This window comes from Aspergillus stella-maris (assembly GCF_047715825.1).
Source record: "Aspergillus stella-maris strain CBS 113639 unplaced genomic scaffold BDV14scaffold_112, whole genome shotgun sequence".
Classification (NCBI taxonomy): Eukaryota; Fungi; Ascomycota; class Eurotiomycetes; order Eurotiales; family Aspergillaceae; genus Aspergillus; species Aspergillus stella-maris.
The window spans coordinates 13,192-39,747 of NW_027396906.1; the positions used below are offsets into that span (position 1 = coordinate 13,192).

General features: G+C 51.0%; 11 protein-coding genes across 11 annotated transcripts; 4 read left to right on the forward strand and 7 right to left on the reverse strand.

Annotated features, from left to right (window-relative positions):
* The first annotated feature begins 895 nt into the window (after positions 1-895).
* Positions 896-3,098, forward strand: BDV14DRAFT_185257 (uncharacterized protein). The gene is made up of 2 exons (XM_073770632.1): positions 896-1,264; positions 1,311-3,098. Exons 1-2 carry the CDS (start codon positions 1,176-1,178, stop codon positions 2,797-2,799), a joined length of 1,578 nt encoding a protein of 525 aa, XP_073622094.1. The 5' UTR covers positions 896-1,175; the 3' UTR covers positions 2,800-3,098.
* A 2,638-nt stretch (positions 3,099-5,736) lies between these two features.
* BDV14DRAFT_17372 (uncharacterized protein) lies at positions 5,737-7,781 on the reverse strand. Its single transcript, XM_073768779.1, has 5 exons — positions 7,226-7,781; positions 6,699-7,168; positions 6,530-6,647; positions 6,306-6,484; positions 5,737-6,259 (listed from the first exon to the last, which is right to left on the reverse strand). The coding sequence occupies exons 1-5, from the start codon at positions 7,586-7,588 to the stop codon at positions 5,845-5,847; spliced, it is 1,545 nt and encodes a 514-aa protein (XP_073622095.1). The 5' UTR covers positions 7,589-7,781; the 3' UTR covers positions 5,737-5,844.
* Positions 7,782-8,086: 305 nt separating this feature from the next.
* Positions 8,087-9,084, reverse strand: BDV14DRAFT_205954 (uncharacterized protein; the record flags this gene model as incomplete). Its single annotated transcript, XM_073774819.1, has 2 exons — positions 8,087-8,936; positions 8,984-9,084. 2 exons carry the CDS (start codon positions 9,082-9,084, stop codon positions 8,087-8,089), a joined length of 951 nt encoding a protein of 316 aa, XP_073622096.1.
* Positions 9,085-10,629: 1,545 nt separating this feature from the next.
* BDV14DRAFT_194014 (uncharacterized protein) lies at positions 10,630-13,257 on the forward strand (the record flags this gene model as incomplete). Its single annotated transcript, XM_073771869.1, has 2 exons — positions 10,630-11,769; positions 12,118-13,257. The coding sequence occupies 2 exons, from the start codon at positions 10,630-10,632 to the stop codon at positions 13,255-13,257; spliced, it is 2,280 nt and encodes a 759-aa protein (XP_073622097.1).
* Positions 13,258-14,050: 793 nt separating this feature from the next.
* On the forward strand, positions 14,051-15,290 carry BDV14DRAFT_194015 (lipase family protein; the record flags this gene model as incomplete). The annotated part of the gene is made up of 4 exons (XM_073771870.1): positions 14,051-14,114; positions 14,184-14,349; positions 14,431-14,776; positions 14,925-15,290. The coding sequence occupies 4 exons, from the start codon at positions 14,051-14,053 to the stop codon at positions 15,288-15,290; spliced, it is 942 nt and encodes a 313-aa protein (XP_073622098.1).
* A 282-nt stretch (positions 15,291-15,572) lies between these two features.
* On the reverse strand, positions 15,573-17,631 carry BDV14DRAFT_185264 (GOLPH3/VPS74 family protein). Its single transcript, XM_073770633.1, has 4 exons — positions 16,936-17,631; positions 16,607-16,853; positions 16,053-16,543; positions 15,573-15,996 (listed from the first exon to the last, which is right to left on the reverse strand). The coding sequence occupies exons 1-4, from the start codon at positions 17,203-17,205 to the stop codon at positions 15,946-15,948; spliced, it is 1,059 nt and encodes a 352-aa protein (XP_073622099.1). The 5' UTR covers positions 17,206-17,631; the 3' UTR covers positions 15,573-15,945.
* Positions 17,632-17,777: 146 nt separating this feature from the next.
* Positions 17,778-18,956, reverse strand: acpA (acyl carrier protein). The gene is made up of 6 exons (XM_073770634.1): positions 18,587-18,956; positions 18,494-18,511; positions 18,329-18,409; positions 18,227-18,275; positions 18,130-18,168; positions 17,778-18,075 (listed from the first exon to the last, which is right to left on the reverse strand). The coding sequence occupies exons 1-6, from the start codon at positions 18,803-18,805 to the stop codon at positions 18,068-18,070; spliced, it is 414 nt and encodes a 137-aa protein (XP_073622100.1). The 5' UTR covers positions 18,806-18,956; the 3' UTR covers positions 17,778-18,067.
* Positions 18,957-19,177: 221 nt separating this feature from the next.
* On the forward strand, positions 19,178-20,033 carry BDV14DRAFT_194018 (NuoI/complex I 23 kDa subunit family protein; the record flags this gene model as incomplete). The annotated part of the gene is made up of 3 exons (XM_073771871.1): positions 19,178-19,452; positions 19,578-19,843; positions 19,903-20,033. The coding sequence occupies 3 exons, from the start codon at positions 19,178-19,180 to the stop codon at positions 20,031-20,033; spliced, it is 672 nt and encodes a 223-aa protein (XP_073622101.1).
* A 734-nt stretch (positions 20,034-20,767) lies between these two features.
* Positions 20,768-22,538, reverse strand: BDV14DRAFT_205960 (putative 60S ribosome biogenesis protein Rrp14; the record flags this gene model as incomplete). The annotated part of the gene is made up of 3 exons (XM_073774820.1): positions 20,768-22,249; positions 22,384-22,467; positions 22,524-22,538. 3 exons carry the CDS (start codon positions 22,536-22,538, stop codon positions 20,768-20,770), a joined length of 1,581 nt encoding a protein of 526 aa, XP_073622102.1.
* A 632-nt stretch (positions 22,539-23,170) lies between these two features.
* BDV14DRAFT_17492 (cytochrome P450) lies at positions 23,171-25,069 on the reverse strand. Its single transcript, XM_073768974.1, has 2 exons — positions 23,701-25,069; positions 23,171-23,608 (listed from the first exon to the last, which is right to left on the reverse strand). The coding sequence occupies exons 1-2, from the start codon at positions 24,865-24,867 to the stop codon at positions 23,264-23,266; spliced, it is 1,512 nt and encodes a 503-aa protein (XP_073622103.1). The 5' UTR covers positions 24,868-25,069; the 3' UTR covers positions 23,171-23,263.
* A 57-nt stretch (positions 25,070-25,126) lies between these two features.
* On the reverse strand, positions 25,127-26,515 carry BDV14DRAFT_17483 (uncharacterized protein). The gene is made up of 3 exons (XM_073768960.1): positions 26,458-26,515; positions 25,919-26,399; positions 25,127-25,869 (listed from the first exon to the last, which is right to left on the reverse strand). Exons 1-3 carry the CDS (start codon positions 26,475-26,477, stop codon positions 25,387-25,389), a joined length of 984 nt encoding a protein of 327 aa, XP_073622104.1. The 5' UTR covers positions 26,478-26,515; the 3' UTR covers positions 25,127-25,386.
* Between the last annotated feature and the right edge of the window lie 41 nt (positions 26,516-26,556).

Genomic DNA, 26,556 nt, shown 5'->3' on the forward strand with positions numbered 1-26,556 from the left:
GGCATGGGCAAGACCAGCCAAAGAAAGGCCAGAGAGCCAGAGTAAACCAGCAAGCTTGGGCATTCTGAACGAGTGACTGAAAACGAGCGACTGGAGAAAAGACAGACAGAGCAGTGCAAAGACCCCGGAAGAAAAAGAAAGGCAAGTGAAGCATTTATGTGTGCGATTCTATGCATCTCAACTACAAAACCCTTGTTCTCCGTACCTGACAGTGGCTGAAGGCGTACAATAGTGCCTGCGTTAGCGCACTTTAGATCAAGAAGTGTACACACAAACAGTCAAGTTCTAGGCAAAATAGGCGAAATCAAGTGATATTATTGGCTGATCGGGGTGTGGACCAAGAGGCTTCCACGAGATGTATTGATGGTAGTGCAGTTAGGGCGCAGGAGGGGGGCTCTACGGACATCGCCGGTAACGAAGAGGCAAGAACAACCGGCAGACTGACTCGCGAGCACGGCCAGCGACTGATCCAGGCTTCGACCGAGCTCGGCAATTCCTCGCTGGAATTCTGGAGACCAGCTGCTCTCCCCGGGTGGCAAAAGTTGGAGAAGGAAGTGCGAGGAGTGAAAGCTGGAAGCTGGAAGCTGGATACCGGAGCCGACGATAGCAGCAGCAGCCCTGATTGCTGGGGGAGCTCACTTCCTGGGCTGCTTCATCAGCGATCGAGGGATCGCGGTCTAGATCAGCGCAGCCTGAGAAACTGACGAGCTGCAGCTGTGGGGATCGAGACTGTGAGTGGCAATGATCATTGGCAGTCTGAGTGCAGAGTACAGTAAATCTAGAGCAGATCTGGTGGATCTGCACTCTAAACCACGTACTTTACTGCTACTCTGTAGAGTTGAGAGTACTGAGAGGACAATTACAATGCACTAGCATACATCCACAGGCTGAATAAAACAAATACAGACTTCAGACCCGGATCTAGGCCCAGCAACTCTGGCAGAAACCTTGGGGAGGCGGATCCATGGACGTCACAGAGCCCAAACTCTGGCTGGAGCCGTGGATAGCCCTACCCCTACCCCGGCCCTGTGAGGTGTCTGTCTGTCTGCCACTGCCAGTCTGGACGGAAGGTTACTTATTTAGCTCCTGTCACTCCTCCTGCTCCCTCCCCACCTCCATGCTTGACTTCATTCTCTCACTGCCAATTCTCGTCCATATTGTTACCACCCGCCAGGATGTCGCCCAGACCTCCTAACAAGCCGGATGACCGGAGCTATGAGCTCTCTCCAACCCCGGCTCGTACTAAAGAGGAGAATCAAGAGCGGTAAGTCTTTAGCATTCTTTTTAATGCTGCCCTACTGACAAGACAGCGCCTTTACCGCCGCCTCCAGACGCAAAGACCGCACTTTGGACGCCCGCGTTGAGTCTGCCAATCGTGCCTCGATGCTGCACAAGAAACGAACCGGTCGCGCTCTAAAGATCACTCGAGCCATTGTCGCTGCCGAGGGTATGTACGAGGAGATAGACGAGAACTACGACGCCAAAATCCAGCGATACCGAAAAGTCCAGGACGCCCAGATCAACTCGGACTTTGACAACTCGCTCCTCGCCGGCCTAACTGGTGCATCGCACTCTATCCAGATGCCTAACCTATCGCACAACCTGCAGTTACCAGGTTCCTCGCAGGGACAAATGTCAAGTCACCCATATAGTCTGCAACCTCCACAGTCTCTTGCTTCTCCATCGGGGCCAGAGGCAGACTCTCGCCGTCCGGGTGCATCTTCTACTCTCCTGCCAACTGGAAACCGCCCTACCAACCCTCGCCATCTGAGTCTGGGAGACCTGCACCTTTCCCAGCTCCAGATCTCTTCTGGGCCCAAGAGTGATCCGCTGCCGGGGGCTCCCAACTTCAACGTCATCCCCACCCCTGGCTCTGGCTTCTCACCGTCGTATACGGGGCCCATGTCCGCACAGCTACCAGACAGTCTTGTCTCGCCCTACCCTCTGCGCTCGAACCAGCAGCAGACCACCATGCCAAACTGCCAGGGCTTCAACCCATCAGCATTCGAACCAACCTACATGGGCGGCCTCCCCATTAGCAACGCGCAATACCGCAACCGCATCGCTTCAGTTCCCAATATCTCCTTCCGCCAGCCTCGCGTCGCAGCTGGAGTGCACTCTCACTCTCACTCTCGCGGGCACTCTCAAGCAACCACCCCAGCACCAGGCTCAGTTTCAGCTTCCGATGGCCCAACGACCCACCAGCATAACCGCGTCCGGTCAGAACCGGGCCCCATCGCGGTTCCTATCCCCACTGGCGCTGATACTGGTACTGGTACTGATACCCTTGTATCTTCCATTCAAAGTGGACTCGGACCCGGACCCAGAAGAACCAGTTGTTCGACTACCACTACTGCCACTACATCGGACCTCCTACCCACACCGCGCACCACTCCACCGCACACACCTACCTTCAGATCCTGTCAAGGTCAAGGTCCTGTTGCAGACATGAACATGAACATGAACATGAACAACCTCCACTCTGCAACGAACTTTAACTTTAACTACGGCTATACTCCCACACCAATCCAACCATCAACACAAACACAAACACAACCATCCCCACCAACCCCCTTCAAATACACCCCCTCCGAAATGGCCGACGTCGATCTACACGTCGGACTCCAGATCTCGCCTACCACCATGACGGACGAGGAATTCGATGACTTTCGGCAGTTTGCGTCGGGGTTAGATGGGAATGCCGCGCATTTTTTGCCGATGCAGTTTGATTCTTCGGGGAGTGGAGGGTTGGATTTTGGATTTGGGTTTGATGCTGGTGCTGGTGCTGAGGTTTGTTAGGTTAAAATTGGATTTTTTGTGAGCGTTACATTGGTTGCTTCGTTTCGATTGTCACTTTTCTTTCTTTCTTCCTTCCTTCCTTCCAACCTTGGTTCATCTCTGGATGCCTCTGTCTATTTTCAATTATCTATTGTAATCTTCTACTTTCTTTTGACTTGTCGATATTTGTTGGTTACTATGTCTTTACTTCTGGAGTATCTTGGTTGGACGGAAAATACCCTTCTACTCAAGCCGGCGCTGTCACTTCTAATGTCAATGTAAAATAAAAAGAATAGTAGTCACATCTCCTTACCAAATAGTTTTCGCTATATTCTTTAGTGGATACAACTTAAAAAGTTTCCTGTGTAGTAAGACGCATCACACCCTATAGATCTGCACCAAGACTGCAGTCTGCAAGGAGGGCAGTCGATCTGCGTAACGTTACTTTGGCATGTCGATCATTTACCTCCCCGTGCATGACACTGCCCAGGATGGCCTCAAGCCTTGCTGATTCAGTGATTGGCAATCATCACCCAACTTACTGACTTAGAGATGAAGTCAGGTTCGCGAGCTTATCAGCGCCGCAAACGGAAAGTGAGGGTGCAGAATGACACCCGTGGATCCTGTCAGTGCTGCAATTGCGGGTCGGGCCTGGTGCTTGGGAATGGAACATGTTGGTTGGATGGAACCTGGATTTGGGATCGGTTGGAATGTGGAATGCTGGGGCCCTCCTACTTGAGAGTGTGCAACATTCCGCTCTGGGTTAGTGTGGGGATGGCATGATAAGGGTGAAATCTGTCACACTTTCTCCAGTGATGCTGTACTTGCTGCAACAGTGCTGTTGGTGAGGTTGAATGGATTGGTGTTGAAGTTGGAGCAGTGAGAAATCACATTAGAGTCGAGACTCTGGTCTTTTTGCTTATCTTCAATCGTTTCGCCTCGAGCTGCCTAGAGTGTAGGCATGGGTTGACAAGATGGAGTGATTGGTTCGACCGTGGGGGTGCGACTGAGCTTGGCCTGGGGATAGTTGATGGCGCAGTGGGGTTTGTCTCATCGCTGCAGACACCGTGCATGGACTACCACAAGGAGGCAAAGGACCTCAGTTTGGGGAGCTCGTGTGGGCCTCGTGCTAAAGTGCTCAGAGAACTGTAACGCCATTGGTTACCAGTCACAAATTAACTTCGTCGATTATACTGGTAGCATCCGTGATTGATCGGGTCGTTTAGCCCCCTATGAACCTGGCCTTGAGGTAAGGTCCAGTTGCAGGCACCTGTCATCTGGCACCTGTCGCCTGCCAGTCCATAGGCGACAAAATGAAGTGGCCATTGGTACTGTTGGGTAGGTAAGCAAATTTGAACCTTGGGATAGCGGTGGCACAAAGTCCAAGGTTCAACCCAATAGCCCTGAACTTTGTCGGGTACTTTCAAGGTCTGGTTCCTACAAACTTTGCCTTAGCTCATACCCAGAAGCAGTCTAGCTCATTGGCTTCGTCTTGTCACGATGAGAAGGTTTTGAGTGCTCGGATTTGCGGTCATTTGTCGAGCTTGAGGCGGGGCAGGCAGCGAGCGAAGGTTGTCCCTCGGCTGGAACGAGAACACCTTAGAATGCGTCTAGAGCTGGGTCGTTGGGTGATGATTAGACAAGGCCTATTAGTCTGGTATACGCGCCGAGGTAACAAGGTCCTTATCTTGCCTGTCATAGTACATTCCTGTCCAATGAGAAAGTCAATGGAGGAGGAACCGGTAGAGAACCTTGATGCGATAAGGCTGACAGATAGAAGGCAATTCAGGTAGACGAATGAGTTAATGCTGATATGCTCTGCGAAGAGACACGAGATTAGTGCAGAGATCAAAAGATTCAATAATTTGACAGCCGCGAGCACCCCTTTCTACCCGCAGGTGCCGGCCGTCAATTGCTCCTTCCCAACGGTAAGCCAGCCATATAGGTTCCATTAGGTAAGTACCATATTATAAATACCTACCAACCATCCATAAAGAGCAGAGTAAAACTGGAAAATGCGGGGAAAGTGGCCTGACCCCAACACAACCACTCACAGCCCCAGACACCCAGAGGTAAACGCCTCCTCGCCACCATACTAAAGATAACCATCGACCTCACTGGTCACTTGCCTCGCCCTCGTGCGCAAAGCCTGTCGCTCTCTAAATTTTCATCCCGGGCTTGCATGTGGAGTTGCTACCACTGGATTGGAGTAAAGAATGGGACTGGTTTTTGGATTGTCTGGGGTAGTGGCTTGGGTTTGGGTTGGTGTTCGTTTGGATGTGATTAAGTTTTGGTATGGTGACAGTATAACGTTAGGTTGTGTGTCTGCAAGGGATTGCGAGATGGGAGACGGTTGATATTGTTCGTAATTTGCTTGCGCGTTTTTGGATGGCGCTGAAGGGAAATCGAGGCCGTATACGATGGCGGCTCGATATGGTAGTAGAAGAAATGATAATGAAGGTCAACAAATGACTATCTGAACGTAGTACTCAGTATGAAGCTGGTTCAATAACTAATTGTGTTGTTGTTGTTGTTATCTTGATGGCAGACCTCCATAAGGGAAGCCGCTCTATTGCGGTCACGTGGTTCACCGCCTTAACAGCGCGTAGCTTTCTTGAATTGTTCTTGATATGTTATTGGGGCTGTTGGTGGGGTCCTGAGTTCTGTTGGATGTTCTAGTACTGCCGATGTCGAAGAATTGAAGGGTCTGCACTTGAGAGACTTCTGGCATTAAGATATGCGGGTGTGGTTCGGTGATAATACAGGCGTGGCGTAAGCGTCGGTGTTCATGTATGGCGAATCGCAGGTAGCCCATCGTTCCTGCCTCAACAGTACCCTTATCATTAGCCATATACTACTTGGATTCCAGATAGAAATCTAGATACTTATTGATTTAGAGTTCATATGCACTGGGCGATGGACTTCATTCTAGGAATTGGGAAACACTCATTATATAAGTGTCATGGAAGTAGCCTGATTGTGCTCTGTACACCATGCTATTGTCTTAACTATGAAGCAACTGCTTGCTTTGCTGAATCATAACATGAAGAACAACATGAAGAACAATCACCGACTAAACAGTTCCCTTCCTATCTCTCCGCTCCGTCGCACACTGATGCTTGAACTACTACTCCTCCGTCGACGACTACGGCTCTCTGCTGGGTCCGCGGGACTCAACCCACTAGCACGCGCATGCAGATTCAACACGTCCGTCAAGCTGACAACTCCCACTAAACGACCGGACAGTCGAGCCCCCGGAAGTGCAGAGGCCGGGATTGAAGACGTGATAGGTGACGCTGGTACGTAGGGCGCAGGTGGCGAGCCTTGAGGGGGCGGTGCTAGAGCAGGGTTGGGAGAGTGTGGTGGCGATTGGGCATTGTTGCTACCGTTCCCACCGGCAAAGAGAGGAGGGGGCACCATTGAGACTGAAGGTGTTGGCGGGCCTGATGATGAGGGAGAGTGGGGGTCGGTTATCCAGAGTCTGCCGTCGTTAGTGTTTGTAGTAACTATCTGATTGAGATGTTTACCGGTGAGATCTGGTGGCCACTACTTTGGCCACCGTGTGTGCAAGTGTCGAAGCTGGGTTGACGTGGAAGACCGGGAACGAGTCTTTGCCTTCTTCGAGACCTCGAGTGGAGAGGATCACGGAAATAAAATGGATGCAGGTGTTTGTAAGGAGAGGGAGCGAAGACGATCTCGTGAGAAGCTATACCAGTTAGCATGCGCCTTGACGGATTAGAAAGCAGCATACCTTGACATCTGTGGTGGATATATTTCCAACGACGTTGGCGTGGTTATCAACAACAGCCAATGACGATATCCCTTCTGTGTTCATCAACTGTAGCGCCTCGCAGAGCATCTTGTCACCGCTGCGAAAATTAGTTCAGAACTTTTGGGATTCGGCTCGGGGAAGGATATACTTGATTGAGACCACAGCGTTAGAGCCAATCTTGAGATCCCGTAACGATTGCGGATACAGCTGGTCAAGCACAGGAAAGCATCGCCCATTCTCCCATAAGAACTTGACGAGCCGAAACTGACTGAAGATTCCAACGACTGCATTGTCCCGTTTATCATCAATCACAACCACACGGTGTACTCCGCCTCCAAATGTCTCGACGGCCGTCATAACGCTGGCAGAGACCGGAAGCGTCGTCAGAGGTTCCTTTCTTCCAAGCTCCTTAACGTCCCTCATCGGGATTTGAATCTGCTCGTGAGCTTTGCGGGCAAGTTCCTCGTAAGCGGGAAGGAGTTCTTCGTCGGGCCGGGTCAGACCAGCCGCAAGCAAGAGGTATGTATTGAGGTCATTGTAATCGAACGTTCCGACAGCGGTCTTGTCCTCTTTCGTTTCACGGACTAGCAGTACGGGGGCTCCGGTGTCGATGAGGATCTGCCAATAGTCAGTCGATTTGAATCCCGGAATTGCTTCGACGTGATCTCATCTCACATTTGTAGCTTCCTCAATACCTGTATCAACCTCCACCCACTTCAAGTCGTCCTCGCTGACAAGTTCCCCAATCGAAATCTCCCGCCAGTCGCGCCCGACAAAAGCAGGGTTCGCATTGTGCGGTGCAGGAGGGTTATCAATCAGACTCTGTATAGCGGCTTGGGTAAGCGAGGGTTGGCGGCGGGCCCGCGGGGAACCAGGAGCTGCGCGGAGGGACTCGCTGAGGCTTTGTCGGTGTCCGTGATTTGAAGAAAGTCGGGGCGTTCGGTTTCCAATTGAGGGAGGGCGAGAGTCAATGCTAGATCTGGGCGATGCAACGGCGGAGCCATTGGAGGCTTCTGTTGGGACGTCGAGTTCGGTCATTGTTTGGAGGGTACTGCGGGGAGACTGGCTCCTCCACTATCGGATAAGACAACCAGGGTCTGGGGAAGGTTGTGGTTGAGTCTGGCGAGAAGTGGTTTTGGACGAGGAAGAGTCAAGATAGCACTTAGAGAACAGAAGAGAACAGTTAGAAAGCGGTAGACCTCGACAGTTCTCTCCAGGGAGATGGCGACGACAGAAAGTTGAGGGAGCTCGCCGGATTGCCAATCACGCGGCGTTGCGGGGGAATCGGCGGTGTCTGGTTGGCGGGCTTCCCAACGGCCAATCATCACGGGGCACGCTATCATTCATGCTATTAGCCATTATTAGAGGTGTCAACCTGTCCAGACTACTGAATGTCTCGAGAACTGGGTGAAGCCAAGCTTAGAAGCTCTGGGCTTATGGTCGGCATTTCCTTGCGCACGGAGTACGTTTCCACTCGGATTGTCTATGCCGGCTGACATCATCCACGCGCAAAGCGGCAACTCATACTTCTACCACTCAGAAAAAAGAACTGAGCACATCGCCAATGTCTTTAGTCCTGTCCTTCATCACTGCCTTCGGTTTTCGCGGCTGATCGCGCTGGTTGTCAAGTGTTCCACCTCGATTTCGCTTCCTGGCGTTCGGTTCAGGGTCCACTCTCGGCGCGTCATCTGTACGCTGGAGATATACGGCCGAATGAGGGTCCACGCAACGGGACTTTGACTTCATCTGGCCGATTTGAAAGTCCAGAACCGGGGTCTCGGCCGTCAATTGACCTTTACCGCCGGTTGGCTTACAATTGGCGTCGTAGAATCCATAGAGCGTTTCTGGTGGGAAGTGCTTCATCTCAGCGACTGTCCAGCCATCTAGATCACCGTCGGCCAAGGAGGATCCGAGTCCCGGACAGTCGAAGGCGACGATATATTTCAATACCGGGAAAGCTCTCAAGTAGTCGAGTGATACCTTTGATAGATCTTCCTGGTGCCGAAGTATCAGAATTTGAAGATGTGCGAATGCATCTGTTGTCTGTGCCAGCTCACTCCAGGAGCGAATAATTCGGTCCGTCAGAGCGGTTACTTGTACATTGGTATCATCAGGCAATGTGTCTGGGTTTGCTGGTGTAGCAATATCCAAGGCAACCAAGTTCTTGATCTCAGAGATTCCAACCAGTTCAGGTACTCGCGCATAGGATGCTGCCAAGGTCAATGCAACTCGCCAACTCAAGGTATCGCTCTTGGCCAGCCCCAGGTATTCTCGCATGGAAAGTTTAGGGCCTTCAATATTCATTGATCGATATGGCTCGACCTTTGGGAAATGATCTGGGTAAACGGTTGCAAGCAACTTCCACATATGGAGAGTTTGTCTATTGCTATTTGCATGTAAGCTTTTGCGGCAGGAAATCTGCGAAACACTCACCATCGGCCTAGGTAATCCCAGCAATCACTGGCGAGATTCCAGGGCACATTCGTAAACAAAGCCGGCGTCAAGTTCCGTTGATCTGCGAGGAGCTTTCTCATTGCTAAATGTCTTAAGGGAGCTGCCTCAAAAGGGCTTCCTTCTTCCCAGCCGATGGGCATATATGGTGACTCGTGAACCCATGCTGGTCCATTTGGACGTGATACTGCCGGTCCCATCGATACCTCAGTATACACTTGGCCAGAACTTGGGTCCACGGTATGGGTATCAAGATTTGCCTTTAGCATCCTCGCGATCGACTTGCTGAATATAAGATCTCGAGGCATGGTGTGCGCTTTAGGCCTTTGTTCAGGCAACCCGGTTTTCTGGCCAATATGATAACCCTGTCGTTGCAGTAAGGCTGGGCAATTCGGCTATGTTTCTAGCAGGATTTGAGATTGTCAATTGCATTGTAGGATGGCGTTTGTTTGGTTCCAAAAGCTGATCAAAAAGCGCGTGTTCACGTGATATTCCTGCTCATACAAACGCGGGTCATCCGAGTCAACCATGTCCTCAACACAATGTGACCAAACTGAGTCTTCCTATGCAGAGTCAACTCAAGCCCTGTATTCGCGAATTTCTTATGGCCACCCTGTCCAAAGAGATGAAGTCAGCAAAATGCACTCGAATCACTCATTCATATCGTCGAGGGCTTCGCCTTGGTCCAGATTCACTCACTACGAGCCACCGCTTGCATCCTCAATAAGATGATTTCATTTTTCCTCTCTATCTTCCAAACTTGATAGCGGCTGTGCAAATCTAGGCAAAGTGAGCTGAGTGTTCGCGTCACATCGCCCTGTTTCTTTTACGGGCTCTCCGTCATGACGAGAAGTCTCTACCTTGTATCTCGACTGCTCTAAGAAGCGCCCGGGTACAAGGTAATACATCGAGCAACGCATGATATTTATAACTCAGCTCAGGCCGCAACGTGGGCACGAATAGCAGTATGAGGTTAAACAGACCCTTGCGTGGCCTGAAGCGCGGGGCCGCGGAGTACATTATGCGGCCACCCGAGAATCAAAAGGCGCTGGCGGCTGACCTGGGCGGCATCGCTCTGTACTTGCCCAGGGGCTCATATCGAATGGTCAGGCGCCAGGAATAAGCTGCTGATTTTGATAGGGTCACAAGCATCACAAGGCTGACTCCCGCAGATCTAAGCGCCAAGGGACGAACTATCCCCATGCGTACCATCTATCAACCACGTTATTCGCAGGTATCTTTGTCGTCTAACCCAACGAAGGCTCAGACTTCTGCCTTAGGGCCAGCTGACTCAAGGATGAAAGAAAAGTGACTCAGGATAGGCTGTGAGAGGGTCACTGCCTTGTGGCTCGTCTCTGAATCTATGATGATCACCCGGGCGGTTCGCCCCAGGTTTCGGGGCCTTGTATAAGAATAGCGCCTGCAAACCGGTCGACATAGCTTTTTTTGACATTTAAATACGTTTCTTTCTGCAACTCACGAAACTGAAAAAATCGACTTTATATCAACGATCACACCAAACTACGTGATTCATATCTAAACTTCGCTCTATTTGCGGGGTATTGCCAATCATTCCTTCAGGCGAACGCCGCAATCATCTAGGTAGCAAGCGCCGCACCATTGAAAAGATGTCTTCTCCCGTTATCCAGACAAAGGACCCGACTGTCCTCCAGAAGTTGGAACGATTCTCCAGCACTTTGAAACGATACTCCAGCATGGTTCGCGTCGTGTCAACAACCTTGCTGAGACAGCCTTCACAGCTGGCAGATGCTCCTAAACATACCGTCTGGTTGCTGGATAACACCGCTTATCGACAGCCAGCCTCACACGTATCCGGCGAGCCTCATTCATGGCGGGTGGAAGTTGTAGCCTGCGTGTTTCGAAAGGACAGCCGACGAGACATCAGCAAGTTTGTCGCAGTGATTGCGGATCTTATCGGACTCGACGGAGCATATGGGACAGAATCAGAGATACGCCATCGGATTGCCCGGCGGCTACAGCCTTTCCTGTATCAGGTCGTTGAGGATCACTCGATGATGCTAGAATTGCCGTTGCCGAACCACACCACACAAATACATGAGATCGGGCCTACAGGAAATGACGGCATTGCTTCGCAAGTTGTGAATACTGGTGTCCGTCATGTTGCTGATGGAGCTCGGGTACGATCTCATGTTCGAGGTCTGGATAAAGCGTCGATGGAAACAACTTTCGCCGGCCCAGAAGGCTGGCTCGTGGTATCGGACATCGACGACACAATCAAATACACCAAGACTTCAGATGCGACCGGGATACTTCGCACGACGTTCGCAGAAGAGCCGAGGCCCATTGCGGGCATGCCGCAACTATACTCACGTATTGAAAGGAGATTCGAGCCCACATGGTTCTACCTTTCTGCCTCGCCGTACAACCTATACCCTTTCCTACGCGGTTTTCTTCGCGACCACTTTAGCCCCGGGACGCTGGTCCTTCGAGACTCCTCCTGGCTCGACATTAGCGAGCTTGTCAAATCATTCACCGTGAACACAATGGAGTACAAAGTGGATCGCATTAGGAAGATACGGCGATGGTTCCCACGCCGGCGAGCACTGTGCATCGGAGACTCCACCCAAACTGACCCCGAAGCATACGCGGAGATTTACAAACGGCATCCCGAGTGGATCCATGCGATTCTCATCAGGAAAGTCATGGATGTACCTCACATGGAGGAGCAAAACTCGCCAGAGAGATTTGCAGAGGCTTTCAAGGGCATCCCCAAGCACATTTGGCACGTTTTTGATCAGCCGAGAGAGGTCTATGATATACTCGACGAAATCAGAGCGCGAGACAACGCAAACCTCGAATTATAGAAAGCCCCCATATTCTTCACGGAGCTTGATTTACGTTTATTGGTACACTTGTGGATTGGCTGCTGGTCTGGATGGCTTGTCACATTTCTTACGTCAAAGCAACGTTTTGGTGGCGAAACTCAACAACGACCATATATTGATGTTTCCGGCGACGATTACGCGCGAGAAATTTGAGGATGTTTAATAACAACAACTTCATACGGAAGCGCAATCACTCACTTCTTATTTCTGCATTTTTGCAAGTTCGATTTAATATCTTCCATTATGAAGCCAGCGAAGCGATATTCTACGACAATGGATGAACAGACGTTCGTCCCAGACACAATGAGAGCTTTATATTGGTGTCCAGCCTCTACGGCAATTCGAGATGGCGCCTCTTTAGATGACCCGAGAGTGGACTCAGAAACAGTTCTTGACATGGATTTCCCCACCCCGAAGCCATCCCCAGCACAATACCTCATCAAAGTCCAGACGGCCGCATTCTCGCACGAAGAGCTCAGGCTAGCCAAAGAGCTCAACCCGTCCAAATCAATCCCTCAAGTCCCCGTCCACAACTTCTGCGGCACCGTCATCAGCACTCCCACGCAAGACCACGACAAGCCCGACGGCTCCAAATTCAAAGTCGATGAAGCCGTTTTTGGTCTAATCGACTACTCTCAGGACGGCGCAGCAGCAGACTACGTCCTAAGCACAAGCGACGAACTCGCGCATAAACCGCAGAACATATCCGCCGCAGAGGCAGCGACTATCCCACTCCCAGCCCTAACAGCCTGGCAAGCCCTCTTCAAATACGCAGACCTCGACCCAACAAAGGGCAAAGACCTCCGCGTCCTCATCACAAACGCGCACCGTTCAGAAGTAGGCACTCAAGCTCTCCAACTCCTACGTTCCAAGGCCCTCTTCCCACACTACAACCCCTGGATCTGCGTGACCTGCGGAGACGAACCCGCAGCAACCCGCCTCCGCCAGAACTTCGCCGTCGACGAAACAATCTTCATTCCCGAACCAATTCCCAAAGACTTCGACTTCACTCCCATCTTCCGCAAGAACAAATGGGGCCCCGTCGACGTCGTACTCGACTGCACAGGCGAGGATATCCTCCACCGCTCGAACAACCCGTCCATCATCCGTGACGGCGGCGCAATCCTCTCAGCCGTCGACGCGAACCCCGTCCTCAACGTCGATCCGAGAAAGGGAAATACCGAGGCCCAGACACAGACGCGGTTCGTACACGTCGAACCAGATGGGAAGACGCTAGAGACGATCTCGAAGATGGTTGAGGATAATACGCTGCGTGGGCGAGTCGGCACGGTTGTTGATCTCGTGAGTGGTGCGGATTATCTTTCTCCGGAGAAGGTTGCGCATGCGCCGGAGGGTAAGGGCGGGATTTATGTGTTGAGGGTTAATTGATTTGTTTCTTCTGGTTCTTTTCTTGTGTATGGCTTTTCCAGTCCTCATTCGTTGTGATTATTGTCTTCTTTTCAGCGTCATATATAGTTCGTTTCTTGTTACATACTAGAGTCACAGAATATAGATCACGATGCCAGATCTTACGTTCTCAAGTTTTCTGAGCTAGAGTAGGTATGTAGACTCGCATGTCTCCCAATAACACATGTCTCCAAACATCCCAGGTAAAACGAGCAAGCAGGATATCCCCTCGGCCGTTGATACAGATTAGTTGTCCACAACTTTTTTACGGAAGACTAAGGGAACCATAATTTTCAACTTCAATACAAACTTACAAGACCAGGTGATATCTAGCATAGCCCCTAGGCCACTCTAATTCTTGAGAATTAATTGCAGAGAAGGGAACTAATCATCTAGAGACTGGAGCATTGCTATTGAAACCCCTCGTCGTCTACTTGCGTTTACACACGTGCTGTTTCTGAACCTTGTATCTGCCATCAAATGTAGAACTGGGCAGATTGAAGTACTCTGTAACCAGGACCAGATGAGCCCATCCGAAGGAACAGAAGTAAGCTCGAATTCTGAGCTATCTAGCTCTACCTTTGGTCCATGCCACGGCACCTCATCATAAACCCTGTTCCAATTAGGGTTACAAGTGACGTCCACCATTTGGACTAGGTATAGAGGAAGCAGTCCCGTACTTTAAACCGTCAAAATCCTGTTGTAACATCCTATCAATCATTATCTTTTTTTTTCTCCTGTCCCATTGTATTCCTAGGCATTCAAAGCAGATACCATGCTTGTCATTCTCTTTACAGTAGCTCTACTACTCTCGTTAGCAGTTCCTTCCCCTGCCCAAGGTAAGTCAAACCATCCTAGAGTCCATCAAATCGCAGATGTAGCGACCAACAACTCCCTACCTAACCTAGGAGTCGACAATGCGACCATCGACCGCTTCAACATTTTTGCCCAGTACGCCGCCGCAGCAGGCTGTGACCAGAACAACAACTCGACGGACTCGCCCATCGTAACATGCGACTACGGGTGTCCGCTACTAACGGATTTCAACGTCACAACCCTATACGAATTCCAGAAGTACGTACCTAACTATACCATTCTGTCCACGCAAAATAAAAAATAGACGAGGACATGCACCGTACTGATACGCCCTAACAGCAAAGGCTGGGCCGACGTAACGGGCTACCTAGCCCTAGACAAATCCCGCAAATTGCTCGTCCTCGCCTTCCGCGGTAGCGTGTCCAGCAGCAACTGGAGAGACGACCTAGTGGCCTTGCCCATCCCGGTCCCTAGTCTCTGCCTCAACTGCTGGGTGCATGAGGGGTTCCATGCGGCCTGGAACTCGGTAAGGAGGTCTGTTGTCGGGGTACTTGATGACGCGCTTGCAGCGCACAGTGACTACCAGCTTGTTTTTACGGGGCATAGTCTTGGAGGCGCTATTGCCACTATGGCTGCGACGCGCTTGCGCGATGAGAATAGGTGGGGTGGGAGGGATATTCAGCTTGTAAGTTACCTTACCTATGTCTAGATGGATTCTGTCAAGTACGGAGTACTTTGGCCTGCACCGGGCTGCCCACCTGGGTGATACCATCAGGCTACCTGTATTATATCGTATATCTATCTTTCTAACCTAGGTAACGTGGCGGAAACAGTATACCTTCGGCGCCCCCATAATCGGCAACAAACACACAGCTGTAAAAACCACTACCCTCGTCTCTATCTTCCGCGCGACGCACCAAGACGATGCTGTACCCAGGCTGCCGTTTAGGCTCTGGCCGCCATTCGATTATACCCAACCGTCGCCGGAGTACTGGATTATCTCTGACAATGGCGAGCCGGTTACGGTTGACGATGTCGTGTACATCGAGGGGAGCGGCAGTGAACAGGGGAATCTGGGTACAACGGGCAACGATACGTCCAAGCATATGTGGTATTTCAGTAATATGACTGTTTGTGCGGCGCCGGAGGATAGGTGTCAAGGCTGGGGGTGTATTTTTGGGAATTGGGTTCCCTATTAGTTGCGTTGCGGCAAGAGTGGCCTGTGACTTGCTTGACCTTGGCTATGTTGTATTGTTAAGTTGATTTATTTGATTTGGGTTTGCGTTAGTTAGTCCATGCAGGTGGCACTCCCGGGTAACCTTCCCAGGTCTTCTTTCATGCTTTGGTTTACTGTATATTTTACTTACGTGACATTGTTAGCAGAATGCCTGTTTATACTACTAGTTACTAATATATTGCCCTCCTACTACTACGTAGGTCTACTGGTATACCGAAAACATCAAGCAAAAACAAAGACCAAACTCTCATAAAATGATACATTCCTAACATAACGAAACGAAACGCTTTCGCTAGTTAAGCGGAGTTCATACTATACTATTTAATTAAACACTGTCCGACCTACAAGGATAATGGGAGAGAGAAGAGAGAAGAAAGCTGAGGAGTCCGAGTCCATCCAACCAAACCTCGACGCCGACAAAACAACGAGAGACGTGAAGTTTTTGCTTGTTTGACATGATCATGTTTGAGTTGATGCTGATGTTGATGTTGATGTTGATGGAATGGCATAGCAGGCTTAAGTTAAGGACAAGAATATGGACGGAGAGAATATGATAATTGGCAATAGATGGAATCGAAGGAAAGGAAGAGAAAAGTACAGATGGGGTCGCGTGCAAATTAGAGGAGGGAGTCGAGTCTGGTGAATACGCTGAGACAGGCTGCGACGACCTAGTAGATTGTCAGTAAGATTATATCTTAGATGATTGATAGTGGGTGAGTCGTACCTCCAGTTGGAGCTCCTTGTCGCCCTTGTTCACTTCGTCGTTGATGGCTTGCGCCAGGTTAGCTCCAATAGATTGGGAGCCACCCGGGCGCCGTGCGAACGGCCACTGTGAGTACTCGGCCAGTAGTTCGTCGACCTGTGCAAAGGCTCTCTCTCGGGCTTCATGGCTCATTGTGACCAGCGCATTTTCCAGCACGTTCGCGGCGTAAGCGGCGCAGACCATGGTGATGGTGCGCAGGTAGCGGAACTCGATGTCTTCGGGAAGCCATTGGTTGGCAGGGAGGATGACGGTGCGACTGCTGCAAATGTTGCGTACTCGGCGGTGAAGGTCATCTTTCGCACCTCCGTCGGCGACGGGGTGAGTAGCCATATCGAAGAGGAGGAAGTTGCGCTTTTCGGTCCGAAGAATGCCCTTGTCCACGAGGCCCTTGGCGAGACGCTCACGCACTTGCTTCAGTTGGTATCCAATCTTCATCAGGTTCCATGTTTCGCCTATTGTCGGTGTATCATCATTAGCGCACCGCGCAGTGGGAAGCGGTATGTTGCTATACGTACCGCTCATCAGGTCGATCCAGGAGTTCACGCTCATCTTCTCACTCGACTTCATCATCTTCAATGCCTCGTCCAGCAAGACCTCGCCCGTCAATGTGTCATCAATAACTTCAATCACCCGATCGGCCAAGGGGAACCTTCGCCGAGAGGAGTCCTTCTGCATGCTAACCCGACCGCGGAGCGCCAGCTCAATCACAATACATCCTCGTAAGGCGTAGGAGATGTTCTCGTTCCAAAAAGACAAGTATCCCTGTGGTTGCCTGTCTGTAAGCAAGAGTCTAATCGCAAAGGCGCATCAGGCATCCGTTTGCGGGGAGAGATGCTCAACCGACCTGTTTATCCTTCAATCCGAGCAGGAGCACTTCTTCCATGAGAGTAAGCTTGGGTTGCTTGCTCCGTTCTTCTGTCTCGCTAATATCCCTGGGATCGAAGGCGATCTTGTGCCCGTTCTCCGAATTCGTGTATGACGTCTCGGGGATGCGGTTGTCCATCGCGGAGCCGTTTCGGGAGATAGGCGATGAGACTCTGCTGTCATCGTGATCATCTGGGCCAGCGGCTCGACCGCCACCTCTCCGGCGAGTCAAGCCCCCGGCTGAGGCCATTAGGATAGGTGAGATGTTATGTCGGAGCGGGGTGTGGAAGGAGGTGGTGAGCTGCGGAGATTCAGCCGCAGCGTGTGTTCGGTATTGCCGTACTCCGTTATTCGGTTTCGAAGAGTCGTGGTTACCGCTAAGTAGACAAGGAAGAGAAATTCAGAGCGGCGGTGGAGGGCTGGAAGTGTTGAAATTGGTAGTCGAGTTAAGCAGATGGGGAGGGAGGGAGAAGGAGACAAAAAAGCTCCGCCCGAACGTTGATTTGAGATGACCAGCAGATCCGAATAAGACGGGATGAGCTGACTTCAAGGTCGCACCGGAGAGTGAATGTACCAACGAAGGTGATAGTTGAGTGAAGACCAAAGAAACGGTCGGCTCAGAGGTACAATTTCTTTGAGCAACGAGAGCAATTGCCCAGAAGAGGCTCGGCAGAAGGTGTCGGGCTATCTGGCTCTAACGCGCGTTTGTTAGTGTCTGCGGTGACGAAGCCCAGCGGCGCCCTGGAGCCCGCAATTTATCTACGGCGATTAATCTTACCTTTTTTTTTTCTTCTGTTTTACATTGTGGAGTGCCACATCGTAGCTTGTCTGATATGTTATTCATCTGGTTTCCGCGGTGTTGTATAGCTCCATCAACCCGACCGACTCTTGTATAGGCGCATACAACCCTTGTCGAACTTAGATCGATCAAAACTGCATTGAAAGTGATATACATGATATAGAAAGGTGAGCATGTATCAGCATACAAATTAGCGCCACACTACCCAGATACTCCAAGCTTATAGAGTCCTGCATATATGCACGCTAGCATCCCCATTCTTTTCTATCTAGCCCCTCGACAACTTCCCCTTTTCATCAAATTAAGTGAATATTTAGTGAGCTATGAAGCAGTCAGCATTGTCAATATTTCATCAGAAAGAAGAAGAAATCTTACCATCGGGCTGGGCAAGGATGTACTCAACAGCCTTCTCGACTATTGGAAATAGTTAGTACGGGATAGGATCGTCTACAGTATGTTGTGTATAGCTTACCGCTGTGGATGGTGTCGGCCTCCTTGTCGGGGATCTCAATGCTGAACTCCTATAAAGCCAGTCAGTATCAGTGTCTCACGCTTATCAGCGCGGATGACATACCTCCTCAATGGCCATCACAACCTCAACGGTGTCCAGGCTGTCAAGGCCGAGGTCGTTAGAGAAGTGAGAAGCACCGTTAATCTGTTCGTGAGAATGTTAGAGTGATGCTCTATCGCAGTTGCTATCGCATTTGGACGACGTTGCGACGGGTAATCAGCGACGAACCTTGTCGGCCTCAGTGACCTATTTCACCATAGTATTAGCTTCTGAATGATTGTACACCCTCTTCCGAGGTCAGTGAATGACTGTCGCACGTACCTTGTCGAAGTTCTTGAGGAGGTTGACTATCCGGCCCTCAACCTCGTCCTTGGAGAGACCGGCAGGGGCGGAGTACATGCGAACGGCCTGGAAGGCGAAGCGAGGAGCAATCTGAGCAGGGCGAGCGACAGGAGAGCTGCGGATCTGGAAAGCAGCCTGGGGCCTGACGGCACGAGGGACAGAGGCCCTCAATGAGCGGACGACAGCGGAACGGAACATTGTGACGGTAGAGAGGGAGGGCGCGGTGATAATAGCCTGAAAATATATTAGAAAAGCTCAATGGGAAGATTCAGAACTTTCTTGTGTGATTACCTGGACAGGAGAATGCAAAGAAGGACGCGAAGGGGATAGATGGGAGCTTTGTCTGATGCAGTCGAGATGAACCTGAATTTGGCGTTGCGGCTTCGGGGAAAGCAAAATCCCAGCGGGCGGCCAATCAGAGGGCGGCAGAAAGCAATGACCTAAGCCGCCTGCAAAACCACTCCAGCAACCACCGCCAGACCACTTCGAGATCCTCCAGCTACGAACTGCCCCCCAATTGACCCTCCCCCTCCCTCTCCCCTCTGTCCTTTGTCGACACTCCATCCTGCGATGGCTTCCTCCAGATCTGCCGCTAGGCTGCTTGCCTACCGACGACCCATGCCCTCCGTCTCCTCTTCGTCCCTTGTCCCGACCGCAAACTTCTCAACCTCGGTGACCAGAGCTGCCTTACCACATGGTCCTCCCCAGCCTGGCTTCCGTCTGCCGCCTCCTCAGCGATGGGATCAGGGTACCGAGGGCTCCTTGAGCAAGGCTAGCAAGTACTTCCTTATGGCGGAGATCTTCCGCGGTATGTACGTTGTTTTGGAGCAGTTCTTCCGACCACCGTAAGTCACTCTCGCGATTGTGATCCGGGATTCTTCCTAAAGCGGACATGCGACGTCCTCAAAACCATACAATTGGATGGACAATGTTGGCGACGTCAGAGTAACTCGTGCTGACGCGACTCCAGCTACACCATCTTCTACCCTTTCGAGAAGGGCCCCATCTCCCCTCGTTTCCGTGGCGAGCACGCCCTGCGCCGCTACCCTACCGGTGAAGAGCGCTGCATCGCTTGCAAGCTCTGCGAAGCCATCTGCCCTGCCCAGGCCATCACCATTGAAGCCGAAGAGCGCGTTGACGGAAGTCGCCGGACGACTCGATATGACATTGACATGACCAAGTGTATCTACTGCGGTTACTGCCAGGAGAGCTGCCCCGTCGATGCTATTGTTGAGAGTATGTTCCATTTATCTTCGTTGCACTTGGGTGTAAGAGTCAACGCTAACAATTACCAGCTGCCAACGCAGAGTACGCCACCGAGACCCGCGAAGAGCTGCTGTACAACAAGGAGAAGCTCCTCGCCAACGGTGACAAGTGGGAGCCCGAGATTGCCGCTGCTGCCAGAGCCGATGCTCCTTATCGATAAACCACTCAACCAGGAATTCAATGTCTTCATAGAATGATTTGAGAAGAAAATCCGTCAAGAAAAAAAAGCAGATTCCCCAACCGTCTGCTAGGAACAATTTCCAGCATTCGAACATTCCTCTATTTCCTTTACACTTTGTACATAACATACCAACGCTTGTCCTCCTTTCTTGCTATTTTGTACTTGACGGATTTGCTGGGGTAGATGGTGCTCCGAATGTTCCGCACCAATCGTCTTTTCTGTATCTGTGATGTTAGAAGAGATTTGTGTTTTAATATGCTAGGGATCAATTGCACTGTATTTCTTTTGTTACATGTTCCCTCAAGCAAAGCAACATAGCAGCATTTCTGCAGCATCTGGTTCGAATCCATTCTACCTCAAGTCGCGCTTGCCTAGGTAGGTACGGTACCTTCTGTCTACCAGTACCAGCAGCACACTACGGGAAGAAAATCATTCAAGAACTCCTTTATTGTGTAAACAGATCGCTACCAATGCATATGTGCACATAAATGACAAGAATCCCCCATATAAATACCAAAACACCAGATCTCCAGCGCCCATACTCACTTTTGTTGACTTGCGCATCATCGAGTCCCTCCAAACTCTCCCCATCGACGGGGCAAGGTGAGAAACATCAGCGTTCAGAGAAGCCGTCTCTCTCATCACAAGTAAATGTATACAACATCCATCATTAAATACAACGTCTATATCGCAACCCTGCCTCGGCGTATAACTTATTTCTTCTTCCCACCACCAACCTTCGCCTTGAAGCTGCCTTCGAATCCAGGACGGGGCTTACTCTTGCCTCCACCACCAGAGGCCTTCTTGCCGCCGCCAGACTGACCCTTGCCCTCTCTCCGCTTGCGGAGGTTATCCTCGCGCGTCTTCTGCTTGAGGTCCTTGCCGCGCTTAACGGTGTCAATGCGGTCCTTCCACTCGCGCTCGGAGCGCTTTTTAGCAGATTCCTTGCGCTTGAGAGCCTTCTTGAGCAGGCTTGTGTCGTCGCGGACGCGTTCGCCGTGCGCGCGCTTCTTAGCGTTCAGCCACATGTCCTTCTCTTCAATGTCGGCGCGCTTTTCCTCGTCGAGACCTGCAAGGCGGGTCTTCTTGGCTTCAGCGGCCTTCAGGGCTGCAGCGGCATCGCGGAGACCGGGGCCGGCGGTCTTGGGCTTCTCGCGGACGTTGGTGAGAGATGGGTCGGCGACTTGGCCGTCAGCAAAGACGACGCGGCCGAAGGCGTAGTTTCCAGACCCGACTGAGTCGGCTGGGGAACGAGGGGAGGCGAGAAGGGAGCCGCTGCCACCGGGGGAGAATCGACGAGTCATGGCTTCGTCCTTTTGGCGCTGCTCTTCCTCTCTGGCTTTTTGGCGGAGCTCCTTCTTGTGTGCTTTGCGCTGTTCGGCCTTTTGTCGTCGGGCTTCGATGAGCTCTTGGCGGTTGCGAGCGGGCTTGCCGTTGAGGCCGTCTGCTTGGCGGGCGGCGCGGAGCTCGTCTAGACGTTTTTGTAACCGGGACTTCAGTTCTTCTTGTGAGGGCTTGGGGGCTTTCGGTTCTGAAGAGGTCTTGTTGTCGGAGGGGGGCACGATGGAGGATATGGATGAGCTACCCGATTGGGGATTTGAGGTGTCGAAATCCGGAGAATTAGGAGCGGAGGATGTGGAGTTGTTGTCTTCGTTGAACTCGAGAGAGAATCCTTCGGCAACGGGGTTCTCTCCGCCGTCGACTTCATCGTCTTCTTCGGCGGCAGCTGTTGGCTCCTCAGGCTTGGTCGCGGGCTTGGACTTGTCTTTTGATACATCGGTCTTTTGGGTCTCCTCTGCCTGCTTCTCTTGCAGCTTTGCCTTCTTAGCGGCGTCCTTGGCCTTCTTCTTCTCTTTTTGTTCCTGCTTCTTTTGTTGCTTCTTTTCTTCCTTCAGCTTGCGGGCTTCCACCTTCTTTGCGTCCGCATCGAAATCCGCAGGCTTATCGGCCTGTTTCTGCTTCTTCGTGGCATCGCCCCTGTTCAGCCCTTCCTTGGGCAATTCCGACCCCAGTTCAGCGTCGTCAGATGAGTCGCCATCTTCTTGGTCTTCATCGTCGCTTTGTTCACTTCGCTTTCGTTTCCGGGCCTTCTCGTCCATCACGTCCTTGGCCGTTTTTGCCGAGTCGGGGTCAAGCTTCGCTCGTTTCGCTTCACGGGCTTGTTCTTTTGTTTGCTTTTTCCGCTTCCATTGGTCCTATTGAGAGGGATATCTCGAGTCAATGCTGTGCACACGGAAGGGAGCGGATGGAGCGGGCGGCAACGAAGCAGTAAAACTCAGAAACAACGATTGTGCATTTGCGAAAGGGAAACAGATGGGGTAGAACATACACTGCCATCTTCACCATAATAGAACTTCGCCGGAATCAACGAAAGCAACCCATCAAAGGCCTGTGCGTGGCTTCGCAGCCGTTCCTGAAGAAAGCTCTTATTAGACAAAATCTCTGTAGTAGAACAATCATAATTCATACCTCGAGATCAGCCATTTTGCTCTAAATTTTTTTTCTTCTCTGCCCGTATTATACACAGCACAGCACAGCGTCAACAACAACCGGACCAGAACGTAGAACAGACAAAAGCGGTCTTCGCAACGAGTCGGTCGAGAGCGAAAACCGCGATACGCTTGAATAAAATTTGGGTGGGTTGAACTCTTGGCGTTGTGGGTCTAAGGTGTGGCGCGCACGTGATATGGCTGTGGCACGGGCCATTTGGGGCCTCGGGCGGCTGAGGTGCCGCTGGGGCTTATACTTTGGACTTGGAAGTTGAAAGGAGGGGAGTCAGAGTGAGTCTTGATTGTTCATTTTGAGTTATGGTGGTTATGACTCTTGGGATTGTTTGTATGCTTATGGGTTGGTGGTTTATGGATGGGTTTGTGAAGTTGAGCGTGTTATTGAATTGAACACCAGGATATATATATGTCGTCCGGCTCCCGGACTACAAAGTGGGAAGTATAGGTAGGTAGGTACACTCTCGTACAACGTCATGTCAATAAGACATAGGTTTTTGATACCGAAAAGCTTAAGCATTACTGCATGCTATTAGTTTCGTTCCTCGCTAAAGACATGAATTTGCAGATAAACATTATAGATCGACCTAATCACGCCGAGACATCAGGCATTCTCCCTATATTCATTACCAGACAGTCCAAACTTAGATCAAACGACAACAGAGAATAATGACTATTAAAACAGGCCGTTCAGCCCAGCAACACCTACAGACCCCCCCTAACCTTCAACCTACACATCAACGGCGACTTCTCCCACAGGATGTACGAATTCTGCTCATCCCAGCGGGCACTCTCTTCGCAAAGCTCGAGATCAAAGTTCCACAGCACCCGCGCAAATATAACTCGCATCTCAGCATATGCAAGGTTCCTCCCAATACAGTTCCTAGGACCGACGCTGAATGGTTGGAAAACTTCGCGCTTGTCGGAATAGAAGGGTGATGACGGATTTTTTGTTGCGGAGGGGAGCCAGCGGTCTGGGATGAAGGAGTGCGGTAGGTAGAAATTCGTTGGGGAATGGTAGGCTGCGAACTGGTGGACGGAGACTTTCACCTGTGATGAAGCATTAATTTCAGGTTACTTTTCTCGACAATGGAATGATTTCTTGGAGGTGAAGGAGTAAGGGAGGAGGCAAAGGCACTCACTCCGGCAGGGATATCATATCCTGAGATAGTAGTTGGAACGACAGTCCAACGCTGCTGGCCTGACGGGACAGGAGGGTACATTCGTAGTGCTTCATCTAGGCAGGCTTGCATGTAGGGCAGCTCGGCGGTAACCTTCTGGAAGGTGATATCGGACTGGTTCTTCATGACAGACCGAACTTCGGCCGTAACCCGTGCAGCAACGTTAGGGTTTCGCAGAATCCAGTACGTGGCTCCAGAAAGCAGGGTTGCGGTAGTTTCACTACCTGCAATAATAAGTATGCTGGAATTTGCCTCAAGCTCTCGATCGGTGAGCTCGTTTTTCTCTCCTCGGTGGCGCAGCATCGAGTCCATAAAGTCAACTCGGTTGCTGTAGGCAGCCGAGTCAGCGTTACGGAGCCTATTCTGAACCGCAATCGCGGAGTGTTCGAGCTGTTTTATTCTGGCTTCCATGACCGAGGATGCGTTCTTAAACAACAACGCTTGCAGGAATCGGAAGACCGTGGGGTATGTATCCTTCAGTTTAACGAAAGAAAGGGCCTTGACGGACCCGAAAATGGTTGCCACCCAGTGGTGATATTCTGAGCTATCCAAGCCTCCAAAAGGTTTCCCAAAGGCCAGGTCACCAATGATATCGAATGTGGTCAGATTATACCATTTAACCATATCAGCTGGAACCCCGGACTCGACGTTGCTCTTGAGGCGTTCGATAAGTTTATCAACATAGCTGATGAGGAGTGGTTCCTGAGACTGAAGCCCCTTGGCGGAGAACGCATGAGACATAGCCCTGCGAAACCGCGAATGGTCATCGTGGTTGGAGGATATGATGTCGTTCGGGTCGGAGGCCGAGTTTAAGACCTTTGGCAGCTGAGGTTGTCCGTGGCCGTAGATATCCTTCCATGCTTCAGCCGTTATGAAGGACACCTCGTCTGGACCAAAGCGGACAGCAGGACCGTATACGGAATGGAGTTGACGCAAGTCTTCCTCGAGGTTTCCGCGAGTGGCCGAAATATAACGCAGTAATGGAAAGGCCGCCCACGCCTTTGGTCCTGAAATGTGCCGAAGAGGGTGGAAGAGGATGCTCCAGACCGTAGCGATCGCTATGTAGAGGCCAAGGGCCGCAGTAGGCCACAGTACCAGTGCCAAGAACATCGTGGCCACGCAGCTCATCAACAGTCAAGTTGGAACATTTAGTGATACTCGACCCCTCACCACCCTGGGACTTCATAACGTTAAATACCCGACGGTCCATGGTTGTACTCCGTGTTCCGTTGGGGGAATTGGACATAAAAATTGAGCTATACAGGATCTCGGTGCACCGGGAGTGCAAAGTATGGGAGTCGTTGATGCACTTTTTTCGACTAATGCAAAGCCATGAAGACATGTGGATGGTGATGTATTAGCGATAGGCAAACATGGTATACAGTAGTACGATGCGTCTGCATGTCGGTGGCGATCGAATGAGGCATCGATAGTGCTGATCTTATTTGTTGCACGGAAACGAGCTTGCTGTTCCTTCCGACGCTCTAAATTAGACTGCAGTTCCAAGCACGAATAACATATGTACAGTTGTCTTTGCATCCTCAATATATCCAGAACTCCCGATAACGAAATCATACTAACCTCTTCGAAGATTGACGAGGAAGCCCCAAGACACCATCCCAAACGCCGAGAAAGTACTTGACTGCATCATTTCCTCGTGGAAGGAAGCGAGAATCCCCTTGTCATGAAATCTGTATTTTTGAACTTCCCATCCTTGCTCTCTTTTGTAAAAAGACTGCTGATATTGTCGTTGGCGCCCATTAGCTTGCGTCTTTTCTTCTTCTCATTCTCCTCTTCTAGAACTTTAGCGGTTAACAACGCAGTGGCTGCGTTCTTGATACCGTTTGGCGCTGACGGGGTGGGGGTTGACGTATTGCTTCGACTCGCTGAGTTTGCTTCCTTGGACGTTGTAGACTTTGACACGTCTCGGTTGGAGCCTTTGCTTTCGGTAGTTGTGGTAGAGTCGCCGTTACCCTTGTTCTTGCGCTTTTTGGAACCTGGCGCCTTCTTCAATGAGTGTGTCAGACCTTGCTCAGCAAGACGTTGAGATCTAGCAATAAGCTGTTTCTTGTCATCTTCTTTTGTAGGAAGAATCGGGATGACGTTGTCTTCAGTGTACCTTTCATCGCACTATGGCCATTAGTTTGACCCTTGACATAGGATATGTAGCCCAACATACCTGCAAACATTTGTCGCCTTTCAATTGACGCACTGCCTCCTCAGAAAAGACATGTCCGCACGGCACAAGGTACACTGACTTGACACTCGGACCCAGCTGCTTGGCAGTAACAGGGCAGATCCAGCCCTCCTTCTTGTCAGTGTTCGCATTTGCAGTCGGGTGCCCCTCGCGCTCAGTATCGATCTCAAACTTCAACTCGACGACATCTCGAAGGCCCTTAACGCGACCCGCCAGAATCTCCTCGCAGTCAGCCTTGGAGCTGATGCCCTCAACTTCGTCTCCAGGGAGAAGGTATTTCAAGATCGCATCTTTATTGTATAGGTTCCCCGCGCAGTCGGATACAATAGGTCGCAGGAGCGCTTGATGTGATAGCGGGCAGGTCGTCCAAAAATGCTCTTGTAGTTCTCGTTGTGTTTCTTTTAGCTGTGCTGTGCTGGGGTTGCGGGCGGCCTCGCGGACAAGTTCGCGGCGGGTTGGAATACTATACGCTCCGGTTAGGACTGGATATCACGGCGCTTGACTAAGATTAAAATCCTTACCTTCCACCGTCATTACCCATGTTGACCGATTATGACCCAAGACTGTAAAGTTGAGGAGATTGTCATCCTCGATGTTCAGGTTTCGAGTTGCTTGCCACA

Excerpts from the sequence above, each read along its gene's own strand:
- BDV14DRAFT_17492 (XM_073768974.1), bottom strand. The coding sequence starts at position 24,867 with ATGAGCTGCGTGGCCACGATGTTCTTGGCACTGGTACTGTGGCCTACT. Across the intron at positions 23,609-23,700 it reads GATATGATATCCCTGCCGGA|GTGAAAGTCTCCGTCCACCA; the intron begins GTGAGTGCCTTT and ends GCTTCATCACAG.
- BDV14DRAFT_185257 (XM_073770632.1), top strand. The coding sequence starts at position 1,176 with ATGTCGCCCAGACCTCCTAACAAGCCGGATGACCGGAGCTATGAGCTC. Across the intron at positions 1,265-1,310 it reads AAAGAGGAGAATCAAGAGCG|CGCCTTTACCGCCGCCTCCA; the intron begins GTAAGTCTTTAG and ends CTGACAAGACAG.
- BDV14DRAFT_185264 (XM_073770633.1), bottom strand. The coding sequence starts at position 17,205 with ATGGCCTCAGCCGGGGGCTTGACTCGCCGGAGAGGTGGCGGTCGAGCC. Across the intron at positions 16,854-16,935 it reads TCGGATTGAAGGATAAACAG|GGATACTTGTCTTTTTGGAA; the intron begins GTCGGTTGAGCA and ends AGGCAACCACAG. Across the intron at positions 16,544-16,606 it reads CTGGATCGACCTGATGAGCG|GCGAAACATGGAACCTGATG; the intron begins GTACGTATAGCA and ends CACCGACAATAG.
- acpA (XM_073770634.1), bottom strand. The coding sequence starts at position 18,805 with ATGTTCCGTTCCGCTGTCGTCCGCTCATTGAGGGCCTCTGTCCCTCGT. Across the intron at positions 18,276-18,328 it reads TTGTGATGGCCATTGAGGAG|GAGTTCAGCATTGAGATCCC; the intron begins GTATGTCATCCG and ends CTGGCTTTATAG. Across the intron at positions 18,169-18,226 it reads GGCCGACACCATCCACAGCG|TCGAGAAGGCTGTTGAGTAC; the intron begins GTAAGCTATACA and ends TATTTCCAATAG.
- BDV14DRAFT_17483 (XM_073768960.1), bottom strand. The coding sequence starts at position 26,477 with ATGGGTAATGACGGTGGAAG. Across the intron at positions 26,400-26,457 it reads ATGGGTAATGACGGTGGAAG|TATTCCAACCCGCCGCGAAC; the intron begins GTAAGGATTTTA and ends CGGAGCGTATAG. Across the intron at positions 25,870-25,918 it reads AAGGCGACAAATGTTTGCAG|TGCGATGAAAGGTACACTGA; the intron begins GTATGTTGGGCT and ends TAATGGCCATAG.
- BDV14DRAFT_17372 (XM_073768779.1), bottom strand. The coding sequence starts at position 7,588 with ATGACCGAACTCGACGTCCCAACAGAAGCCTCCAATGGCTCCGCCGTT. Across the intron at positions 7,169-7,225 it reads GTATTGAGGAAGCTACAAAT|ATCCTCATCGACACCGGAGC; the intron begins GTGAGATGAGAT and ends GACTATTGGCAG. Across the intron at positions 6,485-6,529 it reads TATCCACCACAGATGTCAAG|CTTCTCACGAGATCGTCTTC; the intron begins GTATGCTGCTTT and ends TAACTGGTATAG.